Source organism: Hyaena hyaena, unplaced genomic scaffold (assembly GCF_003009895.1).
Source record: "Hyaena hyaena isolate Hyena2069 unplaced genomic scaffold, ASM300989v1 scaffold_960, whole genome shotgun sequence".
In the NCBI taxonomy this organism is placed as follows: domain Eukaryota; kingdom Metazoa; phylum Chordata; class Mammalia; order Carnivora; family Hyaenidae; genus Hyaena; species Hyaena hyaena.
Genome location: NW_024081589.1, coordinates 570099 through 596670, shown reverse-complemented (window position 1 = coordinate 596670; position 26572 = coordinate 570099). Strand labels below are relative to the sequence as shown.

Sequence of the window (26572 nt, the reverse complement as noted above, 5' to 3'; positions counted from 1 at the left end):
ATCGTTTTTTGTTGAATCTAATGGTAATTTTTTGTGCTTCTTGAATTTTGATGTCTGTGTCTTTCCCCAGGTTAGGATATTTTTCTGCTATAATTTGCTTACATAAACTTCTGACTCTTTTCATCTTCTGTAACTCCTATGATTCAGATGTTATTCCTCTTTAATGAGTCACTTAGTTCTATAATTCTTATTTGTGCTCTTTTGCCTTAGTTTCCCTCTTTTTTTCTGCCTCGTTTTTCTAAATAATTTTGTCTTCTTTCTTGCTGATTCATTGGTCTGCTTCATCCATTCTTGCTGCTGTGGTTTTCATTCAAGACTGCATCTCAGTTATAGTATTATTAATTTTGTCCTGAGTAGATTTTACTTCTTTTATCTCTGAAGAAACGGATTCTATGCTTTTCTCAACCCAAACTTGTATTCTTTTCTTCTAAATTTTTAAATATTTTTTTTATTTATGAGAGATAGAGAGCATGAGCAGGGGAGGGGCAGAGAGAGAAGGAGACACAGAATCCAAAGCAGGCTCCAGGCTCTGAGCTGTCAGCACAGAGCCCAACGTGGGGCTCGAACTCACGAACCATGAGATCATGACCTTAGCCAAAGTCAGGCGCTTAACCTACTGAGACACAAAGGTGCCCCCACCCCCCCACCACCACTTGTATTCTTAATTTCATGATTCTAGATTTTAGTTCAGGGATCTTGATTATGTATGTGTTGATTAAGTCCCTGGCTATCATTTCTTCCTGTTCTTTCTATTAGGGTGAATTCCTTCTTTTCGTCATTTTGGAGGAAGAAAAATAATACAAGAAAAAAAGAAAATTAAAAAGATTAAAAAAAACACAAAAAATTCAAATAAAGGAATCTAGATCCTAGGTATGTTCTGGTCTGGTTTTTGAAAGAGCCTTCATAGAACAGAAAAAAAAAGGGAAAGAAAGGAAAAGAAAAAGAAAAAAGAAAGAAAATATTTAAAAATTAAGAAAATGTTTACAATAAAATAGAATAAAATGAATTAAAGAAGACAAAAATATAGTAAAAATTTAAATTTCCAAAAAATAAAGTAAAAAATTAAAACAAATTTTTATATAAAAACGGAAAATAAAAACAAATTTTTATCTTTCTGTATCCAATAAAAAGAAAAGAAAAGAAGGAAGAGAAAACACAAAACCAACAAAAAAACCTCGAATAGATGGACCAGCATACAAAATCAAATCCGAAAGAAATTACATCCAGTTTCCCCTAGAAGTTATATATGAAGCACTTTAGAGTCTGTACACTAATCAGACAGAGAGACTTTTGTTTGTCCTCTGGGGCTTTGTTGCTGCAGTTGGACAGGGCTTGGTGTATGGCTCCATTCCCCACCAGGTGGCGTTGTTATCTTAATGGGGTGGATTGGTGTGGTGCAGGTACGCGTGTATGTGCTCATGCACAGGAGAAGTGGGAATGGTGTCACCCAGCTTCCCAGTCTCTAGCATCAGAACCCTGTGTTCTCACTGACCAGCCATCATGTACCCCTCCTTTGTCTCCAGCTTCCTTCCACTCCCTGCTTCTGTGCTGCTTGAGTCCAAGCTGTCAGTCTGCCAGGTGCCGCCCCTTCCCCAATTTTATCTCTGATTGGGTTGTGTTTCCAAACCCCTCACTTCTGAGGGCCCTGCAGCCTGGACCTGTTCACACCCTTTGGGGAAGGGTCTCTCCAAGCAGTGTCCAGATGCTGGCTTGCTCCCGGGAACATTCGTGTGATCATGCTATGGCAGAGATTCAGAGGTTGTGACTGGATGCTGGTTTGCCCCAGAATAAATTCAAGCAATCTCATAGTGGCAGCATTTCAGGGATTATGGTAAATCACAACATGCAACCCATGTCAGGTTTCAGCACACACTGGTGGCTTTGTTCCAGTACCAGCAATTGAGTTCTCTGGAGTTCTCTGGGACCTATGCCTGTGGGGAAGCCCTCCTAGCAGGTTATCAGGAGAACCACTTCTCCCTGTGTGCCCCACAGACCCATTGGACCTCTCTGCCAGCTCCTGGGGATTCACCATTCCCACCAGAGCACTGCCAGGTATTGGGCTGCAGAATTTCTGATACTGCTCTGCCCTGTTTATAAAATATTAATGATATTGAAACCCTCTCCTTTTTCCCTTTCTTGTTCAGGCAATTGTGGGTGTTTCTGCTCTTTGTCTTTCTCTCCAGCCACTTTTTGGTGCAGTGCTTTTCCTGTACTCTCCCCACTTTCTGTGTCCTCTCTCCACAAATACCACTCCCTACGCTTTGTGGCTTTTCTCTCCTCCAGTTCACCTCTCCACACCATGTACCTGCCAAGTTCTGTGGCTCAAGTTAAGCATATTGTTGTGTTAATCCTGAGACAAATTTTCTAGGTGTGCAAAATGGTTTGATGCTGATCTAGCTGCATTTCAGGGATCAGAGAAGCATAGAAATTCCATGCTGTTCAGCCATTTTGGCCCCTCCTCCCTGTTTTTATATTACTTTTGCTTCCCTTAACTTATGTTCATCTGTTTTTAAAATAGAACTATTTTATGTTCCAGCATTCCCACTTCTGGAATGAAATACAGATTTCAAAGAGATATCAACACCCCCATGTTTATTTCAGCATCATTTACAATAACTAAGATATGGAAAAAACCTAAATGCTCCTCAATGGATGAATGAACAAAGAATATGTGATATATATATGCATACATATATGTGAACATACACAATGGAATATTGCTCAGCCTTTTAAAAATAAGGAAATTCTTCCAGTTGCAACAAGATGGATGAATGTAGAGGACATTATATTAAATTTAAAAAGCCAGACGCAGTAAGACAAATACTTCATGATCTCACTTATACGTGGAATCTAAAATAGTTAAACTTAGAGAAGAGAGAGCAAATGGGTGGTTACCAAGTGCTAGGAGAAGGAGAAATGAGATGTTGGTTAAGGGGTACAAAGTTTCAGTTATACAGGATGAATAAGTTCTGGAGCTCTAATGCACAACAATGCATTTATAAGTAACAATCATTCATTGTATACTAAAATTTGCTAAGAGGGAAGATCTTAAGTGTTCTCAACACACACAGAGACACAGAAGGAATGAAAGTGGTAACTATCTGAGGTGATGGATATGTTAATTAGTTTGACTTTGGGTGATTATTTTACTGTGTGTATGTATCAGTCATCAAATTAAATTAAATGGATATAATTTTTAATTTTCCAATACACCTCAATTTTTATATTTCACTTTAAAATGAAAATTAGTTTTTTCTGATGGGTAGACTAGATGAATTCCAACATTCATTTCAATTTCAAAACCTTATGATTCTAAGATTTAATTAAGCAGATGAAAAAACTGAACTTCAGAGTTCAGTTGCCTTGCCTAAAGTCACTGTTTACTCTTGAAGAATTAAGATTTCAGATCTCCTAACTCTTGGTCCATGCTCTTGTAAGGACATCTTAAATTCTGCCTAATTAATTATCTTTATTCTCTTCTAGTCCCCACCACTTGTGATTATGGGGTAGTCTGATAGACACCTTAGTGGCACTAAGCCAAACAACTAGACTGTGTAGATCAACAAATAGATTCAAGTTGACTAAATGATTGTCTAGTGCATGCATATCAGGATAAACACAGTTTACATTTGTTGTCCCACCATAATTACTAATAGCCTTCCCTTTTACTGTTAAAGTGTCCAGATTTGGATGATATTCTCACCCTACCAATGGCCAAAGTGGAGGCCCTAACATTTTGTATTTACTAAAATTTGATATAACAAAATAGTTGAGTTCAAGTTACAGCACAAATTACAGATTCTGTTATATCTAAACATAGCTTTTCATCATATAAGCCATCCCAAACAAGATTTCTTTAAGAAAAATATGTCTTTAGAAAATTTTGTGCTTTATGGGATGTTTCATCTGAGATTCTTAAGCACTACTCAGATAATTAATGTTATTTAAGTCCTCACATTTGGATAATGCTGTAGAGTTTACAAAAAGCCGGGACTTACAAGATCTTCTTTAATAGAAAAGTAATTATTGTGCCTATCTGGGTTCTGGATTATGCTGAGAAGGATTCAATAGATGGAGGAAATAGCTTTAGCTGCCCTAAAACAGCAAAGAATGTGATTGGAATGATGGTCTCTGCGTGAATGTAATTCACCTAAATATTTTAGAGGGGATAAAAAAAACAAGCACAAAACCCAACAACTACACACTGAAAGCCTTAAGTTAAACAGTCTTCCTTAGCATTCAGAGATCAGTGATTTGTATACATGCCAGTTTTTCATCTGTCTTCAAAATGGATTTTTAATCTGTGTCAACTACTAGAAAATCCTGTAATGATATACTGTATTAGTTTCTTAGGACTGCCATAACAAATTACCATAAACTGGGTGAATTAAAACAGCTGAAACTTATTCCCTCACAGTTCTGGAGTCTAGAAATCCAAAACCAATGTGTCAGCAGAGCCATTCTCTCTCTGAAGGCTCTAGGGTATGATCTTTCTTTGCCTCTTCTTAGCATCTGGTTATTGCCGACATTCCTTGGCTTGTTAAACACATTAATCTCTGTTTCCATTATCACATGGCTGTACCTTCTGAGTCTACATGCTCTGTGTCTTCACGTGGTGCTCTTTTCTCTGTGCGTAGTTGTGTCCAAATTTTCCTCTTATTATAAGGACACCAGTCATTGGATTAGGGCCATGTGTGATCTAATCCAGGATGGCTCTTTAAATTAACTATATATGCAAAGACCCTGTTTCCAAATAAGGTCACATTCACAGGTACTGGGGAATAGGACTCGAACATATTTTGGGGGGAATACAATTCAACCATAAGAGTTTGTCCTCTGTTCACATCCCCCCAAAACTCACATCCTTCCTACATTCAAATACGTCCACCCCATCCTGGCATCCCCCAAAGTCTTAACCCATTCCAGAATTAAACCTTAGACCTAAACTTTACCTTCTAAATAATATAAATCAAGTATGAATGAAATTTTTGGTATGGTGCAATTGAGGAAAACTTCCTCTCTATTTGTGGACTTGTAAAACCTAGAAAACAAGTGATGTCTCTCCAAAATACAACGTAGTGACAGGCATAGAATAGACATTCCCATTCCGAAAGAGAGGATATTGAATAAATAAAAGGGTTGCTGGTCTAGAACAAACTGACAACACAGCAGAACAAATTCCATTAGGTTTCCAGGCCTCAGAAAAATTCTCTGGTGGTTTGATATTCTTTCCTCTGGCCCCACTGTCTCAAGCCCACAGGAGTGGCAGCCACCCTCTCTAACCCAGGAAGTGGCCCAACTCTCTGGGTCCAGGGAGACAGTGGCCCACCTCAAGGCCAACCCTCTCTGGATCTGTTATGGTAGGGGGAGCATCTCTGACCTCTGAGCCACTCTCAACATCCCTGCTGACCTCTTAGCCCAGTTGGAGTCATTCTTCAATTTTCTTGAAGAATAGCACATGTTCACAGCCAAGTAACTCTATCAGCCTATTTTCTGCCTGTAGAATCCCCAACATCTGAAAGCCTTTCTTCATTTGGTCCCATATCCGACCCTTCAATCCAAGCTGGCAATGTTTCTGCTGAGATAGTTTATTGGATCCATGTGTCACACATCTAATCCCTCCAGCAAAAGTTTGTCTGGCCACACTCTTTGTGTTCTCTCAAGAGCACAGTTTCTTATGGTTTACAATAAACATAGGCTAATAATTTTCCTAATCTTCAAAATTCTGATGACTTTACTTAATAATTCTGAAATGGGTGTAGCCTTGCACATTCTAGGAGAGCTCACTTGTCACTCTGTAATGAAATGATCTGTTTAGGAACTTGTTTGTTCTACTAGACTATGAGCTCCCTGGAGGCAATAACTTTAGATTATTTATCTCTGCATTTCCAGTGTTCAGCTTCACAGATGACACAAATTTGGCTTTTATTAATTATTGTAGGAGGGAAGGAGGTTGGAAGGAATGAAGGAACATACTTGTAGAGTTATAATTTAGTAGCTTGGGAAGTAGAAAGGTGCTGGGAGCTCAGACTGCCAAAGCCAAGACTATGTCACTTCCTCAGGACTCTACACCATCTACTCTGATCTTCTTAGAACTTTGTCAGGATCTAAGCATGCAAGAAACATTGCAATCACAAAGTGATCACACACCAGGTAAGCCTTTAGCTTATCAAAGTAGCTTCTCCTTCCAGAAGCTTCCTGGTCAATCCAACAGCAGCTTAACACATATCCAGCATACCAGTAGGGGTAAGGAGGGATCAGAGACTGACATGTCTAAGCTATGGTTTAGATGGCTAATTCCTGTAAACTGATCAAGGCTGAGTATTTAATATGCTAGAACCCTCAATAGCTCTCTCTCGCGCTCTCGCTCTCTCTCCCTCTCTCTAATGGACCTCTATCAGCTGTGATAAGGGAGAGTATATAGTTCTTTTTAAAATATTGATATGCCTTTACTCACCCAGCCCATTATATTATATAAATATAATCCATTACTTATTGTCAAGAATAAAAAGCTAAATGTGTACACTTATGTCTACACTCAAGAGGAGGGCAGAACAGGAAACAAATCAGACATTCACAGGAGTGAGAAAAAAAGGTGGAAGCGTCCAATGGAATGCACACCCAGAATAAGAGTTTTTGGTGCCCACCACTTCAATTCTCCTTTTAACCCCCAAACTAGTTGCTGATATACACTCTGCATTTCCCATAATCATGACAATCAGGCTGTGATAAACAAATGCAGCATTTATAGGCTGGGTAACAGCAAATGTCAAATTCAGTATCATGAAAGAGGACCCCAAATAGAATATAATTTCATGAGGGCAGGGATTTTGTCGTGTTCATATAGCTCCAATGCCTTGAAAAGTGCTAAGCACATAATAAATATTTGTTTGATGAATTTTTAGTGAATTAAGTTGATTAAATAGGAAACTGCTATAGGTAGTCAGAGTGTGGCATTCAGGGAAAAAAAATGTTTGGGCAAAAAACCCCTGAAATGAAACTATTGTCCAGGTAATGCAGTGTTCTGATTACCTGGCAGCAGTAAGGCCAAGAAGGAGAATGTATATCTTCAGGAGATAGTTAAAGCATTCCTTAGCCCAGAGTCACAGAGGCCTGCCTCCTCCCTTACTTGCTTGGCCAGACGACTTGGATTATCATTGTATTTCCAGCTAACTACCTCCTTTTGCTGACTGCTCAAAGAGAACCACAGCCAAGGCTAACAGAACTAATTTTGCTTAGACTAAACCAATACAGAGGTTTGGATAAGCAATATAGATACCATTGTTCCTGTCTCCAGCTCCAATTACAGGATATACCTCCCTATTCTTTTTTCCATTTCCAAAACCACTGGGGAAAAAACTGGAGGTGGGAGCTTTGTTAGCTATTGGCTCCAATATTTGGTTTTCCTCTTCACATGCTCTGACACCTACCTGGCCATTTCAGCCTTAGGAGCAGATTTTCTGGCCTTCCCTAATATGTCTATGTGATTAATTCTCTACTTACTCTTCTCTTTGACTTATTTTAGATACCTGCAGCAGAAAACAACCCTTTCCTTGTTGGAATGCACTATTGGTACTCCAGCCACAGCCACCGGACCCAACATTGCAATGTCTGTCGAGAAAGCATTCCTGCCTTATCTAGAAATGTTATCATCTGCGAAGGTACTTTTCTTATTACTTTAGGAAATGGAGCCCAGTGGATGGAACTAGGGGTGAAGGAGTGCATGGGGCTTTAGTGTCACTGACTCACACTAAGTTACTAAGTCTAATGTACGGTTAATTCTGACACTTAACAGACTAAAGAAAAGAGATGGAAAGGAGCTGGCAAAGGGGGGGGGAGAATTCTCATGAATTAAAATGGAGGAGGGTTGGATCTGACAGGATTGGACAACATGGTCACAAGAGTTGGAAAAATATAAATCACCTCTTTCTTGCCATCAATTTCCATTCAAGTCAGATAAGTAGAAAATTTAGCCAGTAAGAATAAAAAGGAACTAGATCATATGAGAAACAGACCTTTGGAGGTAGGTCAGAACTTCAAACATTGTGGTTGTGGAAGGGCTTTAAAATCTTCATTGTCACCAGATTCACATCCATCATTTTCTTCCTTTTCTCATAGTGTGCAAGGTGAAGTCTCACAAATTATGTGCTTTGAGAGCAAGCAAAGATTGCAAATGGAATACTTTATCTATCACTGATGACCTACTCATGCCCGCAGATGAAGTAGTAAGTACCAGACATCTTCTCTTTACAGCCACTATTTCCCAACTCCCCTTTATCCAGGACACACAGGGGGAAGGAAGACTTCTTCCTGTCTACATCCAACCAAAGTAGACATTCTCCTTAGGCTTACAACCCAACCAATCTAGAAGAATAAAAGCCCCCCACTTCCAGCTGTCATCATTTGCTAGCATTGGAATGGGGAGAGTAAGACCATGAAGAACCTTGTTGGGGTCACTTAATGCCCTTCATGTGGTAGTATAGTTACTCCAGCTGGCCCTTTCTCTCTTTTTATATCTAACTTCTACCTCTTGGGTTTTTTTCTTTTTTTTACCTTTCAGAAGACTATGCCTCATCAGTGGGTAGAAGGAAATATATCTGTCGGTTCTCAGTGTGCAGTATGTCATGAGAACTGTGGTAGTTACCAAAGACTTCAAGACTTCCGATGTCTCTGGTGTAAATCTACGGTAAGACTCTTCTCATTTCCTTGAGTACCTGACTTCTAGAGAGGGGGTGGAGTTAAGCTATGTGCCTGCACATAGATAGAAATCTAAGAGACCCTTACCCAAATAGATTATGCAGATTACATAGTATAGGGCTCAGTAGTTTGCCTTTCCAGATCTTGCTATAGAGTCTTGGAGGGAATGACTTGCTAGTGAGGTCTACTAGCAAATGGGAAAATCTGAACTCTGTTTTGACAGGACAGGCAACTAAAAAATTAAGTCTTGAGTCCATCCTTAAAACACCTCCTTTTTTCATTCACCATTTATTGGGAACTTGTAATCTTTGTTAATTAATAATGGTTAATAATATTAACATACTACTATTGCCACTACGTACTGAATATTTTTGTGTACATGATCTTATTTAATCCTTACAACAATCCTAACAAAGCCTCATTGTCCCCATTTACAGATGAGGAAAGTGAGGTTCAGAGAAATGAAGTGATTTGTTCAAGGTCATGCAGCCAGTAAGCAAAAAGAGTATTGATTCATACATAAGTCTGCAAAAACCATATTCTTAACTACAACACTACCATGCCTCTAAACCAATCGTTCTTAACTGGGGATGATTTTGTTCCACTTGCAGGAGACACTTGACAATGTCTTCAGACATTTTTCATTGATACCAACTTGGGGAGTTGCTAAACCACCCACAATGCACAAAGCAACACACAAAAGCTATCTGGCCCAAAATATCAATAGTGCCAAAGTTGAGAAACTCTGACTTATACTTTTTAGCTTTTAGATGCTCCTGGTAAACTGATTATTCTAGACAAGAAGGAACTATTGCATGAGCTTCTTTTTAGAAGACTCTGTGTCCCTCTAACTTGCTCCAGCTCATCAGTTTCTCCTGGAAGTGAGCTTGTACCCTTATCAGGTACCCCAATTTTTGCATCTGTCCCCAGGGGACAGCTCTAGATCACATGGATCTGGTGACCAGTGAGTATAGGTCCCAAGAGCTGTAACCAATGGAGAAAGAGTTCTTACCCAGCTACAATGCCCAGGGTAGAGCAAAAAGCAACAAGCTGAGGATCCCAGTGTTACTGTAGAAGAGGACTCTTACCATATATTCATAATTATGGCCTGAGGGGCAGGCTGGTAACTAAACACATATCTAAGAGCCTAGATACATCTTAGAGACCTAGGAAGATAAGCGCCACATTGGTGCTCTCCCTCTGCCACACTTCAGTGTCTCCCAGAGGGGATCTTTTACATGCATCTGGTATGTTGGCTTTTTGCAGATACTGTCCAGGTGATCCCCTTTATTTCCTGGTTCTGCTGACTAGCAGGATTTGCATTACTAGGTCTTATAGGACTGTGACAAATGGAGAGAGGGTTCCTGGAGCACTACCATAAACAGGGCACAGCACAGACAACAGGCTGAAAAGAAGCCTATTTGTCCTGAAGCTTTAGCCTGAAAGGCAGGCTTCTGGTTTGGCACACATCTAGGGGCCTACTTAGGTGTTATTTCAGGATTAAAGCCAGTGGATGGCATCTCTATGCTTTCCCTCTGACTTGCTCCAGGTTGCCAATATCCCGCAAAAAGTAACATGGACATTTTTCTGAGACACCAATATTTGCAACTGCCATACAGGGAGCACCTCTAGGTCTCCAAGCTCTGGTGGCCATGAGACTTATGCCTGTAGTCCCATAGAACTGTATATATTTGCATACTTTAAAGGCTGATGTTTAGAGGTCTGGCTTCCAGTCGCCTAACTAGGTACTGATTGAAATCCTCCCCTTTGGACAGTGACATTGCTTGACACACCTTCAATAACAAGGAGCCACTAGACAACCGAAAGATAGGCAGAGTTGAATAATAAAGTTCATTCCCTACACAAGGCCACACCCTCAAGACTGATAAGTGCTATTTAATCTAATTGATAGACACCAATCCAGAGAATGAAGGAAAATGAAGAATCAGAAGAATGTATTCTAAATAAAGGAAAAATATAACATGTCAGAAAAAAGGCCTTAATGAAATGTAGAAGAGTTATTACCTGATAAAGAGGTCAAAATAATGGCTATGAAAGCACACCAACCTCAGGAGAAGAATGGATGAACACAGTGAGAACTTCAATGAAGTGAGAAAATATAAAAATTAATAAGAAACAAATGAATGGAAAAATTTTCTGAGCACATGGCCTGGAAGAATTAATATTGTTAATATGTCCATTATGACCAAAGCAATCTAAAGACTTAATGCAATCTCCATCAACAATCCAATGGCATTTTTTACAGAAATAGAACAAGCATTCCCAAAATTTGTATTTAACCACAAAAGACTACAAATAGCCAAAACAATCTGGAGAAAGGAAAAAGAAGTGGGAGACATCATGCTCCCTGATTTCAAATTAAATTTCAAAGTTATAGTAATCAAAACAGTATCGTACTGGTAGAAAAACAGACACATAGCCGGGAGGGAGGCAGGATGGTAGAGAAGTAGGGAGTTCCGTACATTTTGCTCACCCCAATCTCTCACAGAGAAGGCCTGAAGCCATAGGACACTGAACCGCAGGAGTTTGGGAAAAAAAGACAGAGAGTCCACGAAGACAACCTCATAGGGCTACCTCAAGAAACAAGCCAAATTACACATGGTGAAGAGTCTGAAATACCACTACAAGTAGGGAAATAAAATAATTAAAGTCTCAACAAGACAGACCAAAAGACACCATTCAAAGAACACTTCCTCAGTGGACAGGCCCTGGACAGTCAAAGAGCTTTCTTTAATATAGCAGTACTCCAATGTGCAGAGTGCATAACAAGCTTTCAAAACTAATAAGAGATAGAAAGTGAGCCAAAATGATGAAATGGAAGAACATTCATCTAAAGAAATTCGAAGAAGAAATGACAGCTAAAGAACTGCTCAAAACAGATATAAGCAACATGACTGAAAAAGAATTTAGAACAATAGTCATAAAATTAATCTCTGGACTTGAAAAAGGCATGGAAGACATCAGAGAAACTAGTGCTACAAAGACTATAGAGCTTAAAAATAGTTGTGATGAATTAAAAAATGCTATAAATGAGATGAATAATAAAATGGAGGTGTCCAATGCACAGATTGAAGAGGCAGAGAGGAGAATAGGTTAATTAGAAGAAACAGTCATAACAAAGAGGAAGCCAAGAAAAAGACAGATAAACTAATTCAGGAGCACAAAAGAAGAGTTCGAGAACTGAGTGATACAACCAAGTGATACAATCAAACAAAACAATGTACATATCATAGGAATTACAGAAGAGGAAGAGAGAGGGAAAGGTACTGAAAGGGTACTTGAACAAAGTATAGATGAAAACTTCCCCAATCTGGGGAAGGAAACGGACATTGAAATCCAAGAGGCACAGTGAACTCCCCTCAGACGTAACTTGAATTGATCTTCTGGATGACATATCATAATGAAATAAGCAAAATTTAAGGACAAAGAGAGAATTCTGAAAGCAGCTAGGGACAAAAGGTCTCTAATATAAAAAGGGAAACCTATCAGAATAGTTACAGACCTCTCTACTGAAACTTGGCAGTCCAGAAAGGAATAGCAGGAAATCTTCAATGTGATGAACAGAAAATATATGCAGCCAAGAATCCTCTATCCAGCAATTCTATCATTCATAATAGAAGGAAAGATAAAAGTCTTCCCAAATCAACAAAAATCCATCACCACTAAACCAGCCCTACAAGAAATAGTAAGGGGACACTATGAGGGAAATGTAGCAAGGAACACAAGGTACCAGAGACACCACTACAACCATGAAACCTACAGAGAACACAATGACTCTAAACCCATATTTTTAAATAGTAATACTGAATATAAATGGACTAAATGCTCCAAACAAAAGACATAGGGTAGCAGAATGGATAAAAAAACAAAATCCATCTATTTGCTGTCTACAAGAGACTCGTTTTAGACCTGAGGAAACCTTCAGATTGAATGTAAAGGGATGTAGTAATATACATAATGCTACTGGAAGTCAAAAGAAAGCCACACTAACCATACTTATATCAGACAAACTAGACTTTAAAGTTAAGGCAGTAACAGGGATGAAAAATGGCATTATATAATAATTATAGGGTCTATCCATCAGGAAAAGCTAATACTTATTAATGTCTATGCACTGGATACGGGAGTACCCAAATACATAAAACAATCACAAACAGAAACAATCTTATAGATAAGAATGTGCTAATATCAGGGGACTATAATACTCAAAATTACAGCAATTGATAGATCAACTAGACAGAAAATCACTAAAGAAACAATGGACTTGAATGACACATTGGACCAGATTGACTTGACCGATATATATAGAACTCTACATCGTGAGGCAATGGAATTCACTTTCTTCTCAAGTGCGCATGGCACAGTCTCCAAGATAGATCACATACTGGGGCGTAAGGCAGCCCTCCATAAATATGAAAAGAATTGAGATCATACCATGCACACTTTCAGATCACAATGCTATGAAACTTGAAATCAACCACAGGAAAAGTCTGGAAAACCTCCCAAAACATGGAGGTTAAAGAACACCCTACTAAAGAACGAATGGGCCAATCAGACAATTAGAGAAGAAATTAAAACATATATGGAAACAAATGAAAATGAAACTACAACAATCCAAACTCTATGGGATTCAGCAAAGGCAGTCTAAGAGAAAAAAACGGACTCCAGGCCTACTTGAATAATTAGAAAAAGTGCATGTACAAAATCTCACAACGCAACTAAAGGAACTAGAAGGAGAGCAATAAGAGCACCCCAAACCCAGTACGAGAAGAGAAATAATAAAACTCAGGGCAGAAATCAACAATATAGAATAAAAAAAAAAAAAACACAGTTGAATGGATCGATGAAATTAAGAGTTGGCTCTTTGAAAAACTATACAAAATTGACAAACCTCTAGGCAGGCTTCTAAAAAGAAAAAAGAGAGCACTCAAATAAACAAAATCATGAAAGAAAATAGACTTACTACAACCAATCCCTCAGAAATACAAGCAATTAACAGGGAATACTATGAAAAATTATATGCCAACAAACTGGACAACTTAGAAGAAATTGACAAATTCCTAAGCATACACGCACTACCAAAATTCACACAGGAAGAGATAGAAAACCTAAACAGACCCATAACAAGTGAGGAAATCGAATCAGTTATCAAAAATCTCTTAACAAATAAGAGCCACGGGCTAGATGGCTTCCCTGCGGAAATCTACCAGACATTTAAAACAGAATTAATACCCATTCTTCTCAAACTATTCCAAAAAATAGAAATGGAAGGACAACTTCTGGACTTATTTTATGAAGCCAGCACCACTTTGATTCCCAAGCCAGAGACCCAGCAAAAAAGGAGAACTACAGGCCAATATCCTTGATGAATATGGATGCAAAAATCCTCAACAAGATACTTGCAAATCGAATCCCACAGCCCATAAAAAGAATTATCCATCAAGATCAAGTGGGATTCACTCCTGGGTTACAGGGCTGGTTCAATATTCACAAATCAATCACTGTGATACATCACAATAACAAAAGAAAAGAGACAAAAATGTATGATCCTGTCGATAGATGCAGAAAAAGTATTTGACAAGATATAACATCCTTTCTTAATAAAGACCCTCGAGAAAGTCGGGATAGAAGGAACTTACTTAAACATCATAAAAAAATGGGAAGCCCTCAGCTAATATCATCCTCAACGGGGAAAACTGAGAGCTTTTCCCCTGAGATTAGAAAAATGACAGGGATGTCCACTCTCAACACCATTGTTTAACAGAGTGCTGGAAGTCCTAGCTTCAGCCATCAGATAACAAAAGGAAATAATAGGCATCAGAATTGGCAAAGAAGTCAAATTTTCACTTTTTGCACAACACATGATAGTCTACATAGAAAACCCGACAGACTCCACCAGAAGCCTACCAGATCTGATCCAAGAATTCAGCAAAGTTGCAGGGTCAAAATCAACGTACAGAAATCGGTTGCATTTTTATACACCAAAAATGAAGCAGAAAAAAGAGAAATCAAGAAACTGATCTCATTCACAATTACACAAAAAAACATAGAATACCTAGGAATAAAATTAACCAAAGATATGAGAGATCTTTATGATGAAACCTATAGAAAACTTATGCAGAAAATTGAAGAAGACACAAGAAATGGAAAAATATTCCATGCGCATGTATCAGAAGAATAAATATTGTTAAAATGTCATGACTACCCAAAGCAATCTACACATTCAATGCAATCCCAATCCATATTTCACCAGCATTCTTCTCCAAAATAGAACAAACTATCCTACAATTTGTATGGAACCACAAAAGACCTCGAATAGCCAAAGTAATATTGAAGAAGAAAACCAAAACGGGAGGCATCACCATCCCAGATTTTGGCCTCCACTACAAAGCTGTCATCATCAAGAAAATATGGTATTGGCACAAAAAAAGACACATACACCAATGGAATAGAATTGAGAACTCAGAATGGGACCCACAAATGTATGGCCAACTAATATTTGAGAAAGCCAGAAAGAGTATCCAATGGAAAAAAGACAGCCTTTTTAACAGATGGTGTTGGGAGATTGGACAGCAACATGCAGAAGAATGAAACTAGATCATTTTCTCACACCATACACAAAAATAAATTCAAAATGGAAAAAGGACCTCAACGTGAGACAGGAAACCTTCAAAACCCTAGAGGAGAAAGCAGAAAACAACCTCCTTGACCTCAAACACAGCAATTTCTTACTTGACACATCCCCAAAGGCAAGGGACTCAGGAGCAAAAATTAACTACTGGGACCTAATGAAGGTAATAATCTTGTGCTCGGCAAAAGAAACAATCAATAAAACTAATAGGCAATTCATGGAATGGGAAAGGATAGTCACAAATGACATATCCGATAAAGGGCTAGTATCCAAAATCTATAAGGAACTCCCCAAACTCCACACCCGAAAAACAAACAATCCGGTGAAAAAATGGGCATAAGACATGAACAGACACTTCACCAAAGAGGACATCCAGATGGCCAACAGACACGTAAAATGATGATCAGCGTCCCTCCTCATCAGGGAAATACAAATCAAAACCACACTGAGATACCATCTCACGCCGGTCAGAGTCACAAAAATGAACAAATCAGGAGACTATAGATGCAGGCAGGGATGCGGAGAAATGGGCACCCTCCTACACTGTTGGTGGGAATGGAAACTGGTACAATCCCTCTGGAAAACAGTATGGAGGTTCCTCAGAATTTAACAATACAACTTCCCTATGACCCAGCAATAGCACTGCTAGAAATATACCCAAGGGATACAGTAGTGCTGATGCATAGGGGCACATGTACCCCAATGTTCATAGCATCACTCTCAACAATAGCCAAAACATGGAAAGAGCCTAAGTTTCCATCAACGGACGAATGGATCCAGAAAATGTGGTTTATGTATACAATGGAATACTACATGGCAAAGAGAAAGAATGTAATCTGGCCATTTGTAGCAACATGGATGGAACTGAGGGTGTTATGCTGAGTGAAATAAGTCAGGGAGAGAAGAGCAGATACCATATGTTAACATGTATAAGTGGATTAGGAGGAACTTAACGGAGGACTATGGGAGAGAAGAAGGGGAAAAATAGTTGGGGAGAGGGAGGGAGGCAAACCATGAGAGACTCTTGAATGCTGAGAACAAACTGAGGGCTGATGTGGGTGGGAGAGAGTGGAAGAGGGGTGATTGGCCATGGAGGAGGGTACTTGTTGAGATGAGCACTGGGTGTTATTTGGAAACCAACTTGACATAACTATGAAATATAAGTAAATAAATAAATTAATTAATTAGTTAATTCCCTGCCAACAAAAAGAAAGGAAAACAAACACATAGATCAATGGAACAGAACACAGAACGAGAAATAAACCCATGCATATATGGTCAGTTAATTTGTGACAATGTACCCAGGAATATACAATGGGGAAGACAGTCTTTTCAATAAATAGTGCTGGAAAATGGAACAACCACATGTGAAAGAATGAAACCAGGCCTCTATTTTACATCATTCACACACACACACACACACACACACACACACACACACACACACACAATAACTCGAAATAGATTATTAAGACTTGAACATAAGTCTTGAAACCAGAAAATTTCTAATAGATAAATAAGCAGTAAGACATTTGTCTTGGTGATGATTTTTAATATTTGATACCAAAAGCAAAGGAAACAAAAGGAAAAACAAAGAAATGTGACTATCTTCTCGGTATTTACCCAAAGACATTGAAAACAATAACTTGAAAAAAATCTGTGCACCAACATGTTAATTGCAGCACTATTTACAATAGTCAAGGGGCGCCTGGGTGGCTTAGTCGGTTAAGCGTCCGACTTTCGCTTAGGTCATGATCTCACGGTTCGTGGTTTCGGGCCCCGCGTCGGGCTCTGTGCTGGCTGCCAGCTCAGAGCCTGGAGCCTGTTTCGGTCTGTGACTCCCTCTCTCTCTGACCCTCCCCTGCTCACGCTGTCTCTCTCTCTCTCCTAGAAATATATATATATATACAATAGTCAAGATATGGAATCAAATGAAGTATTCAATGACAAATGGATAAAAAATGTGATATGTACAATAATGTAATATCATTCAAGAATAAAAAATAAAATCTTGCCATTTGCAACAACACAGATAGATTTTGAGGCCATTTTACTAAGTGAAATAAGTCAGTAAAGACAAATAATATATGATCTCATGGATATGTGGGATGTAAAAAAAAAAAACCCACCAAGTGCATAGATACGAAGACAAAAAGGATCATTACATAATTATAAAGGGGACAATCCAACAAAAGGAGATAACATTTGTAAATAGTTATGCACCCAACATAAATGCACTTAAGGGAGAAATGCACAGCAATACGATATTAGAGGATTCAAATAATAGACTGGTGGTTGCCAAAGTGAGGGTTGAGTGGAATGGGTAACGGGGAGGGTTATAGTATAGTTCCAGTTTTGAAATTAATAAGTCATGAGATATAATGTACAATGTGATGACTATAGTTAGTAATACTACATTACATATTGGAAAGTTGCTAAAGAGTGGATCTTAATGCATAGGGACACGTGTACCCCAATGTTCATAGAATGTACATAGAACTCTCAACAATAGCCAAAACATGGAAGGAGCCTAAGTGTCCATCAACTGATGAACAGATCAAGAAGATGTGGTTTATCTATACAATGGAATACTATATGGCAATGAAAAAGAATGAAATCTGGCCATTTGTAGCAACATGGATAGAACTCAAGGGTGTTATGCTGAGAGAAGTAAGCCAGGCAGAGAAAGACAGCTACCATATGTTTGCACGTATGAGTGGATTAGGAGGAACTTAACAGAGGACCATGGGGGAGAAGAAAGGGAAAAATCGTGGGGGAGAGGGAGGGAGGCAAACCATGAGAGACTGTTGAATGTTGAGAACAAACTGAGGGCTGATACGGGTGGGGAAGAGTGGAAGTGGGGTGATGGACATGGAGGAGGGCACTTGTTTGGATGAGCACTGGGTGTTATATGGAAACCAACTTGACAATAAACTATCAAGGGAATAAAGAGTGGATCTTAAAAGTTTTCATCACAAGAAAAAGATTCTGTAACTATGTATAGTGACAGATGTTAACTAGATTTATTATGATGATTATATCACCAAACATTTAAATATCAAGTTATTAGGGTGTACACCTGAAACTAATATAATGTTGTATGCTTATATCTCAATAGCAAAAGACAGAAAATATAAGAAAAGAGCAAATAAAAGTCACAGAACTTTAAAATACAATAACTGAACTGGAAAAGTACACTAGAGGGGTTCAATATAGACAGACAAAGCAGAAGAAAAGGTCAGTGAATTCGAAGACAGGGAGTTAATCACACCCAATCAGAAGAGCAATTATATGTATGTATGTGTGTGTGTGTGTGTATGTATATATATGTATATCTTCATGTTCATATGAACAAATGTTCATATGTTCATATGAACAAATGTAGATAGCAAAAGAGACTATGAGACATCAAGTGGACCAACATTCTCATTATATGGTTACATAAGGAGAAGAAAGAGAGAAAGAGTAAGGTCAGAAAATTTATTTGAAGAAATAATGGCTGAAAGCTTTCCTAACTTGTAGAAGGAAACAGACCTGCAGATACAAGTAGGCAAGAGAGCTACAAATAAGATGAACCAAAGAGACCCAAATAGACACATTATAATTGAGACATCAAAAGTTAAAGACAAGAAGAGAATATTAAAACAAGAAGACAAAAGTGAACACCCATAAGACTATAGCAGATTTTTCAGCAGAAAATTTACCAGACAGAAGGGAGTGGAACAATATTCACAATGGTGGGGGAAAAAAAACCTTCCAAGCAAGAATACTCTACACGGCAGTATCAATCAGAATAAAAGAAGAGAGAGAGTTTCAAACAAAAGCAAAATTAGTTCATTACCATTATACTGGCCATATAAGAAATGTTAAGAAACTTCTTTGAGCTGAAATTAAAGGGCACTAATAAGTAACAGGAAAATATATGAAAAATATAAATCTCACTTGTAGAGGTAAATATATATATATTTATATATATAAATAAATAAATATATATATTTACAAATAGTTTATTGTCAAGTTGGTTTCCATATAACACCCAGTGCTCATCCCCACAAGTGCCCTCCTCCACGCCCATCTCCCCCCTCCCCCCGACGCCCATCAGTCCTCAGTTTGTTGTCACCATTCAAGAGTCTCTCATGGTTTGCCTCTCTCCCAGTCCCCCACCATTTCCCCCCTTCTTCTCCCCCGCGGTTCTCCGTTAAGTTCCTCCTAATCATCCTATTCGTGCAAATATATGGTATTTGTCCTTCTCTGCCTGCCTTATTTTGCTCAGCATAACACCCTCCAGTTCCATCTATGTTGCTACACATGGTCAGATTTCATTCTTTCTCATTGCCATGTAGTATTCCATCATATAGATAAACCATATCTTCTTGATCCATTCGTCCGTTGATGGACACTTAGGCTTTTTCCATGTTTTGGCCATTGTTGAGAGTGAGGCTATGAACATTGGGGTACATATGCTCCTAAACAACAGCATTCCTATATCCCATGGGTAAATTCCTAGCAGTGCTATTGCTGGGTCATAGGGGAGTTCTATTGTTAATTTTTGAGGAACCTCCACACTGTTTTCCAGAGGGGCTGCACCAGTTTACATTCCCACCAACAGTGTAGGAGGGTGCCCATTTCTCCACATCCTCGCCAGCATATAGAGTCCTCTGATTTGCTCATTTTAGCCACTGTGACTTGCGTGAGGTTGTATCTCAGTGTGGTTTTGATTTGTATTTCCCTGATGAGGAGGAATGCTCAGCATCGTTTCATGTGTCTGTTGGCCATCTGGATGTCCTTTTGGAGAAGTGTCTGTTCATATCTTCCGCCCATTTCTTCACCGGATTGTTTGTTTTTCGGGTGTGGAGTTTGGTGAGTTCTTTATAAATTTTGGATATTAACCCTTTATCTGATATGTCATTTGCAACTATCTTTTCCCATTCCGTTGGTTGCCTATAAGTTTTATGGATTGTTTCCTTTGCCGTGCAGAGGCTTTTAATCTTGATGAGGTCCCAATAGTTCATATTTGCTCTTGATTCCCTTGCTTTTGGGAATGTGTCAAGTAAGAAATTACTGCGGATGAGGTCAAGGAGGTTGTTTCCTGCTTTCTCCTCTAGGGTTTTGGTGATTTTCTGTCTCACGTTCAGGTCCTGTATCCATTTTGAGTTTATTTTTGTGTATGGTGTAAGAAATTGATCTAGTTTCATTCTTCTGCATGTTGCTGTCCAGTTCTCCCAGCACCATCTGTTAAAGAGGCTATCTTTTTTCCATTGGATACTCTTTCCTGCTTGGTAAAAGATTAGTTGGCTATATACTTTTGGGTCCCATTCTGAGTTCTCAATTCTATTCCATTGGTCTATGTGTCTGTTTTTGTGCCAATACCATACTGTCTTGATGATGACAGCTTTGTAGTAGAGGCTAAAATCTGGGATGGTGATACCTCCCATTTTGGTTTTCTTCTTCAATATTAATTTGGCTATTTGAGGTCTTTTGTGGTTCCATACAAATTTTAGGATCGTTTGTTCTAGTTTTGAGAAGTATGCTGGTGCATTTCTGATTTGGATTGCATTGAATGTGTAGATTGCTTTGGGTACTAATGACATTTTAACTATATTCTTCCAATCCATGAGCATGGAATGTTTTTCCATTTCTTTGTGTCTTCTTCAAATTTTCCTCATAAGTTTTCTATAGTTTTCATCATACAGATCTCTTATATCCTTGGTTAGGTTTATCCTAGGTATTTTATGGTTTTTTGTACCCTTGTGAATGAGATCAGTTTCTTGATTTCTCTTTCTTCTGCTTCATTATTGGTGTATAAAAATGCAACCGATATCTGTCCATTGATTTTGTACCCTGCAATTTTGATGAATCCTTGCATCAGTTCTAGTAGGCTTCTGGTGGAGTCTGTCGGGTTTTCTATGTAGAGTATCATGTCTTCTGTGAAAAGTGAAAGTTTGACTTCTTCTTTGCCAATTTTGATGCTTTTCATTTCCTTTTGTTGTCTTATTGCTGATGCCAGGACTTCTGGCACTCTGTTAAACAACAATGGTAAGAGTGGACATCCCTGTCCTCTTCCTGATCTCAGGGGGAAAGCTCTCAGTTTTTCCCCGTTGAGGAGGATGTTAGCTGAGGGCTTCCCATAAAAGGTTTTTATGATGTTTAAGTAAGTTCCTTCTACCCCGATTTTCTCAAGCGTCTTTATTAAGAAAGGACGCTGTATTTTGTCAAACGCTTCTTCTGCATCTATTGACAAGATCATATGGTTTTTAGCTTTTCTTTTGTTGATGTGATATATCACATTGATTGATTTGCGAATACTGAACCAGCCCTGTAACCCAGGAATGAATCCCACGTCATCTTGGTGGATAATTCTTTTTATGTGCTGTTGGATTCGATTTGCAAGTACCTTGTTGAGGATTTTTGCATCCGTATTCATAAAGGATATTGGCCTGTAGTTCTCTTTTTTTGCTGGATCTCTGTCTGGCTTGGGAATCAGAGTGATGCTGACTTCATAAAATGAGTCCGGAAGTTTTCCTTCGATTTCTATTTTTTGGAATAGCTTGAGAAGAATTGGTATTAATTCTGTTTTAAACGTCTGGTAGATTTTTCTTTCTGTCGCTTCATCATTGGTATATAAAAATGCAACCGATTTCTGTACGTTGATTTTGTACCCTGCAACTTGGCTGAATTCTTGGATCAGTTCTAGTAGGCTTCTGGTGGAGTCTGTCGGGTTTTCTATGTAGAGTATCATGTCATCTGCGAAGAGGGAAAGTTTGACTTCCTCTTTGCCAATTCTGATGCCTTTGATTTCCTTTTGTTGTCTGATGGCTGATGCTAGGACTTCCAGCACTATGTTAAACAACAGTGGTGAGAGTGGACATCCCTGTCGTGTTCCTGATCTCAGGGGGAAAGCTCTCAGTTTTTCCCCGTTGAGGATGATGTTAGCTGAAGGCTTCTCATAGATGGCTTTGATGATGTTTAAGTAGGTTCCTTCTATCCCAACTTTCTCGAGAGTCTTTATTAAGAAGGGATGCTGTATTTTGTCAAATGCTTTTTCTGCATCTATTGACAGGATCATATGGTTTTTATCTTTTCTTTTATTGATATGATGGATCACATTGATTGATTTGCGAATGTTGAACCAGCCCTGTAACCCAGGAATGAATCCCACTTGATCTTGGTGGATGATTCTTTTGATATGCTGCTGGATTCGATTTGCAAGGATCTTGTTGAGAATTTTTGCATCCGTATTCATCAAGGATATTGGCCTATAGTTCTCTTTTTTTGTTGGATCTCTGTCTGGCTTGGGAATCAGAGTGATGCTGGCTTCATAAAATGAGTCCGGGAGTTTTCCTTCGACTTCTATTTTTTGGAATAGCTTGAGAAGAATTGGGATTAATTCTGTTTTAAATGTCTGGTAGAATTCCCCAGGGAAACCATCAGGTCCAGGGCTCTTATTTGTTGGGAGATTTTTGATCACTGATTCGATTTCTTCACTCGTTATGGGTCTGTTCAGGTTTTCTATTTCTTCCCGTGTGAATTTTGGTAGTGAGTGTGTGTTTAGGAATTTGTCCATTTCTTCTAAGTTGTCCAATTTGTTGGCATATAATTTTTCATAGTATTCCCTGATAATTGCTTGTATTTCTGAGGGGTTGGTTGTAATAAGTCCATTTTCATTCATAATTTTGTCTATTTGGGTGCTCTCTCTTTTCTTTTTGATAAGTCTGGCTAGAGGTTTGTCAATTTTGTTTACTTTTTCAAAAAAACCAACTCTTGGTTTCATTGATCTGTTCAATTGTTTCTTTGGTCTCCATGTTGTTTATTTCTGCTCTAATTTTTACTATTTCTCTTCTTCTACTGGGTTTAGGGCGTTCTTGTTGCTCTGCCTCTAGTTCCTTTAGGTGAGCTGTTAGATTTCATACTTGCGCTTTTTCTAATTTGTTAAAATAGGCCTGGAGTGCAATGTACTTTCCTCTTAGGACTGCCTTTGCCGCATCCCATAGATTTTGGATTGTTGTGTTTTCATTTTCATTTGTTTCCATATATTTTTAAATTTCTTCTCTAATTTCCTGATTGGCCCATTCATTCTTTAGTAAGGTGTACTTTAACCTCCATGTTTTTGGAGGTTTTCCAGACTTCTTCCTGTGATTGAATTCAAGATTCAAAGCACTATGATCTGAACGTGTGCATTGTATGATCTCAATTCTTTTATATTTATTGAGGGCTGCTATGTCTGGGAAGGATAAATATGTTGTAAAATTTAGAATAAGCTAACAGTGCAAAGGTGATGAATTAATGATTTATAAAGCTAGTATGAAGGATAAAGAGAAAAATAGTAAAAGTAACTATAACTATAATTTGATAAGGGATACATGACATAAAAATTGTAAATTTTGTTATCAAAAACTCAAAATTTGGGGGGTAAGTAAAATAGAGAGCTTTAGAATTCATTCAAACTTAAATTGTAATCTACTTAAAACAAATTGTTACAAAAGTTGTTATATGTAAGCCTCATGGTAACCTCAAAGCAATAACCAAAGTAGATACACAAAAGATAAAGAGAATCTAAGTATACCACTACAGAAAATCTTCAAATTACAAAGGAAGAGAGCAAGAGAAGAAAAGAACAGAGGAACTAGAAAACAACCAAAAACAATGAACAAAATGACAACAAGTACATACCTATCAATAAGTGTCTTAAATAACATAAATGAACTAAATTCTAAAGTCAAAAGACATAGAGTGTTTTGATAGATTTTAAAACGACCCATTTATTTCCTGCCTATATTCACTTCAGATAAAATGACACACCAAGACTGAAAGTGAAGGAATGGAAAAAGATATTCCATGCAAATAGAAACCAAAAGAAAGCAGGGGTAGTCATATCAGAAAAAAATTGACTTTAATTTTTTAAATTTATTTTTGAGACAAAAGGAGACAGAGCATGAACAGGGGAGGGGCAGAGAGAGAGGGAGACACAGAATCTAAAGCAGGCTTCAGGCTCTGAGCTGCTAGCACAGAACCCCATATGGGGCTTGAACCCACAAACCCTGAGATCATGACCCGAGCCCAAGTCGGACGCTTAACTGATTGAGCTACCCAGGCACCCCACAGACAAAATAGACTTTAAAACAAAGACTGTAAGAAGAGACAAAGAAGGTAATTACATAATGATAAAAGGTACAATCAAACAAGAGTATATAAAATTTGTAAATATTTATGGACCTAATATAGAAGCACCTAAGGGAGAAATACATAGAAATACAATATTAGAGGAATTAAATACTCCTCTGTCATCAATAGAAAGATTATCCATACAGAAAATTTATACAGAAACATTGGCATTAAATGACACATTACAATAGATGGATTTACTAGATGTATACAGAACATTTCATCCAACAAGAACAGAATATACATTCTTCTCAAGTGCACATAGAACATTCTCCAGGATAGTTCATATGTTAGTCAACAAAACTAGTCTTAATAAATTTTAAAAGATTGACATCATATAAGCATCTTTTGTGACCACAATGGTATGAAACTAGTGATCAATTACAGGAAGAAAACTGGAAAATCCACAAATATGTTGACATTAAACAACATGCTACTGTACAACAAATGGGCCCAAGAAGAAATCAAAAGAGAAATAAAATGATACCTTGAGACAAATGAAGATGGAAATACAACATACCAAAACTTATGGGACACAGAGTTGCAGGATTCTGAGCTCACCTCATGCCACAGACACACTGAGATAATGGCCACATCAGTGCAACTAATTCAGAAAATGACCTAAAGACTGGCAGAAGAGATCTTCCACAGTTAATTGTAGCAAGGAGGTCACAATAAAAAGGATAAGAGGGGCAGAGACACAATTGGGAACCAAACCCTTAGTGAGACACAATTGGGAAAGAAATCACAAATGTAAGAGACGCCACAGGTACAGAGAAGTGAGAGAATCAGACCCTACCAACAGGCACCCCAGGCACAGGGGACCTGAACTGGGAAGATGAGTTCCCATAACATTTGGCTTTGAAAACTGGGGGTGGGGGCTTAGCTTTATTATTTATTTATTTATTTATAAATGTTTTTGTATTTATTTCTGACAGAGAGAGACAACATGAGCAGGGGAGGGTCAGAAAGAGAGGGAAACACAGAATCCGAAACAAGCTCCAGGCTTTGAGCTAGTTGTCAGCACAGAGCCAGAGGCGCGGCTGGAACCCACGAACCGTGAGATCATGACCTGAGCCTAAGTCCGACGCTTAACCGACTGAGCCACCCAGGCGCCCCTTAATTCTGAATACTTTAAAAACCAGTGGGTTTAGCTCTAGGAGAACCAGAGAGTGATAGAAAGCTAGGTCCCTGTTAAATAGACCACATAATAACCCAGTTGAAATATAGCATAGAAATATCAGTTTGAACACCTGAGGTATACATGAAGATTTATCTCCTAATCCCAGAACATGTGCTGGAAGTGATCTTCAGGAGACTTATTCAAGAACAAAAGAGCTATTGGGTGCCATTTCTCTCCCATCCTCTCCAGCATAGATAGCTGGACACCTGCAGGAACCAGCGAGAACACTGTCCACCGAACTTACTAACACTGTGCGCCTTAACCCCATTCTCCTGCAGATCTGCCCCATTCAACCCACAAATAGTCCCTTAAAAACAGCTCCTGGTAATTTTTTTTCTGTAAGCAACCCCAGCAAGGACAAACACTACTCCAAAGTTTACTCCTACCTTGGAGAGAGTAGAAGATAACCACACACACCAGTGCACCACAGTCCTAGCATCCAAACCTTATAGAGCTGGCAGTGGAGAGAGGGTATCCTGCTGATCAATATAACTGCAGCCCTGGAAGATGATTGGAAGAAGACATCAGATCTTACTGCCTCTCAGGAGACAATGCAGGGAGAGTGTCCTGCAGGTCAGTGTGACTGCAGCGCTGGCAACTGAGCAGAGGACAGGCACTTGGATTGATTGAAAACACTGCCCAAAAATAAGCCTAGAGCCCCACATTGTCTTTTTAACAGCACAGGGATTAAACCCTGCTTACTATGCCACAATAGTCAAAGTTGGACCATTGCAGCCAACAGTACTGAAGGCAGACAAGGCTCAGCCACAACAGAAGGGCACACACAACCTACATAGGAGGCACTACTGAAGTGCCTGGTTCTGGTGAATAAGGGACGTTGTGCTGCAGGGAACTACAGAAGCTCTTTTTCATAAGGA

At 38.6% G+C, this 26572-nt stretch overlaps 1 protein-coding gene across 1 annotated transcript in view; it reads left to right on the top strand.

Moving 5' to 3' along the window:
* DGKK (diacylglycerol kinase kappa) overlaps positions 1-26572 on the top strand; it is a 189571-nt gene that overhangs the window by 88152 nt on the left and 74847 nt on the right. The window contains exons 5-7 of the mRNA XM_039221173.1: positions 7526-7661; positions 8119-8225; positions 8564-8686. Of these exons, the coding sequence (XP_039077104.1) occupies positions 7526-7661; positions 8119-8225; positions 8564-8686 (366 nt within the window). The remainder of the gene's footprint in view (positions 1-7525; positions 7662-8118; positions 8226-8563; positions 8687-26572) is intronic.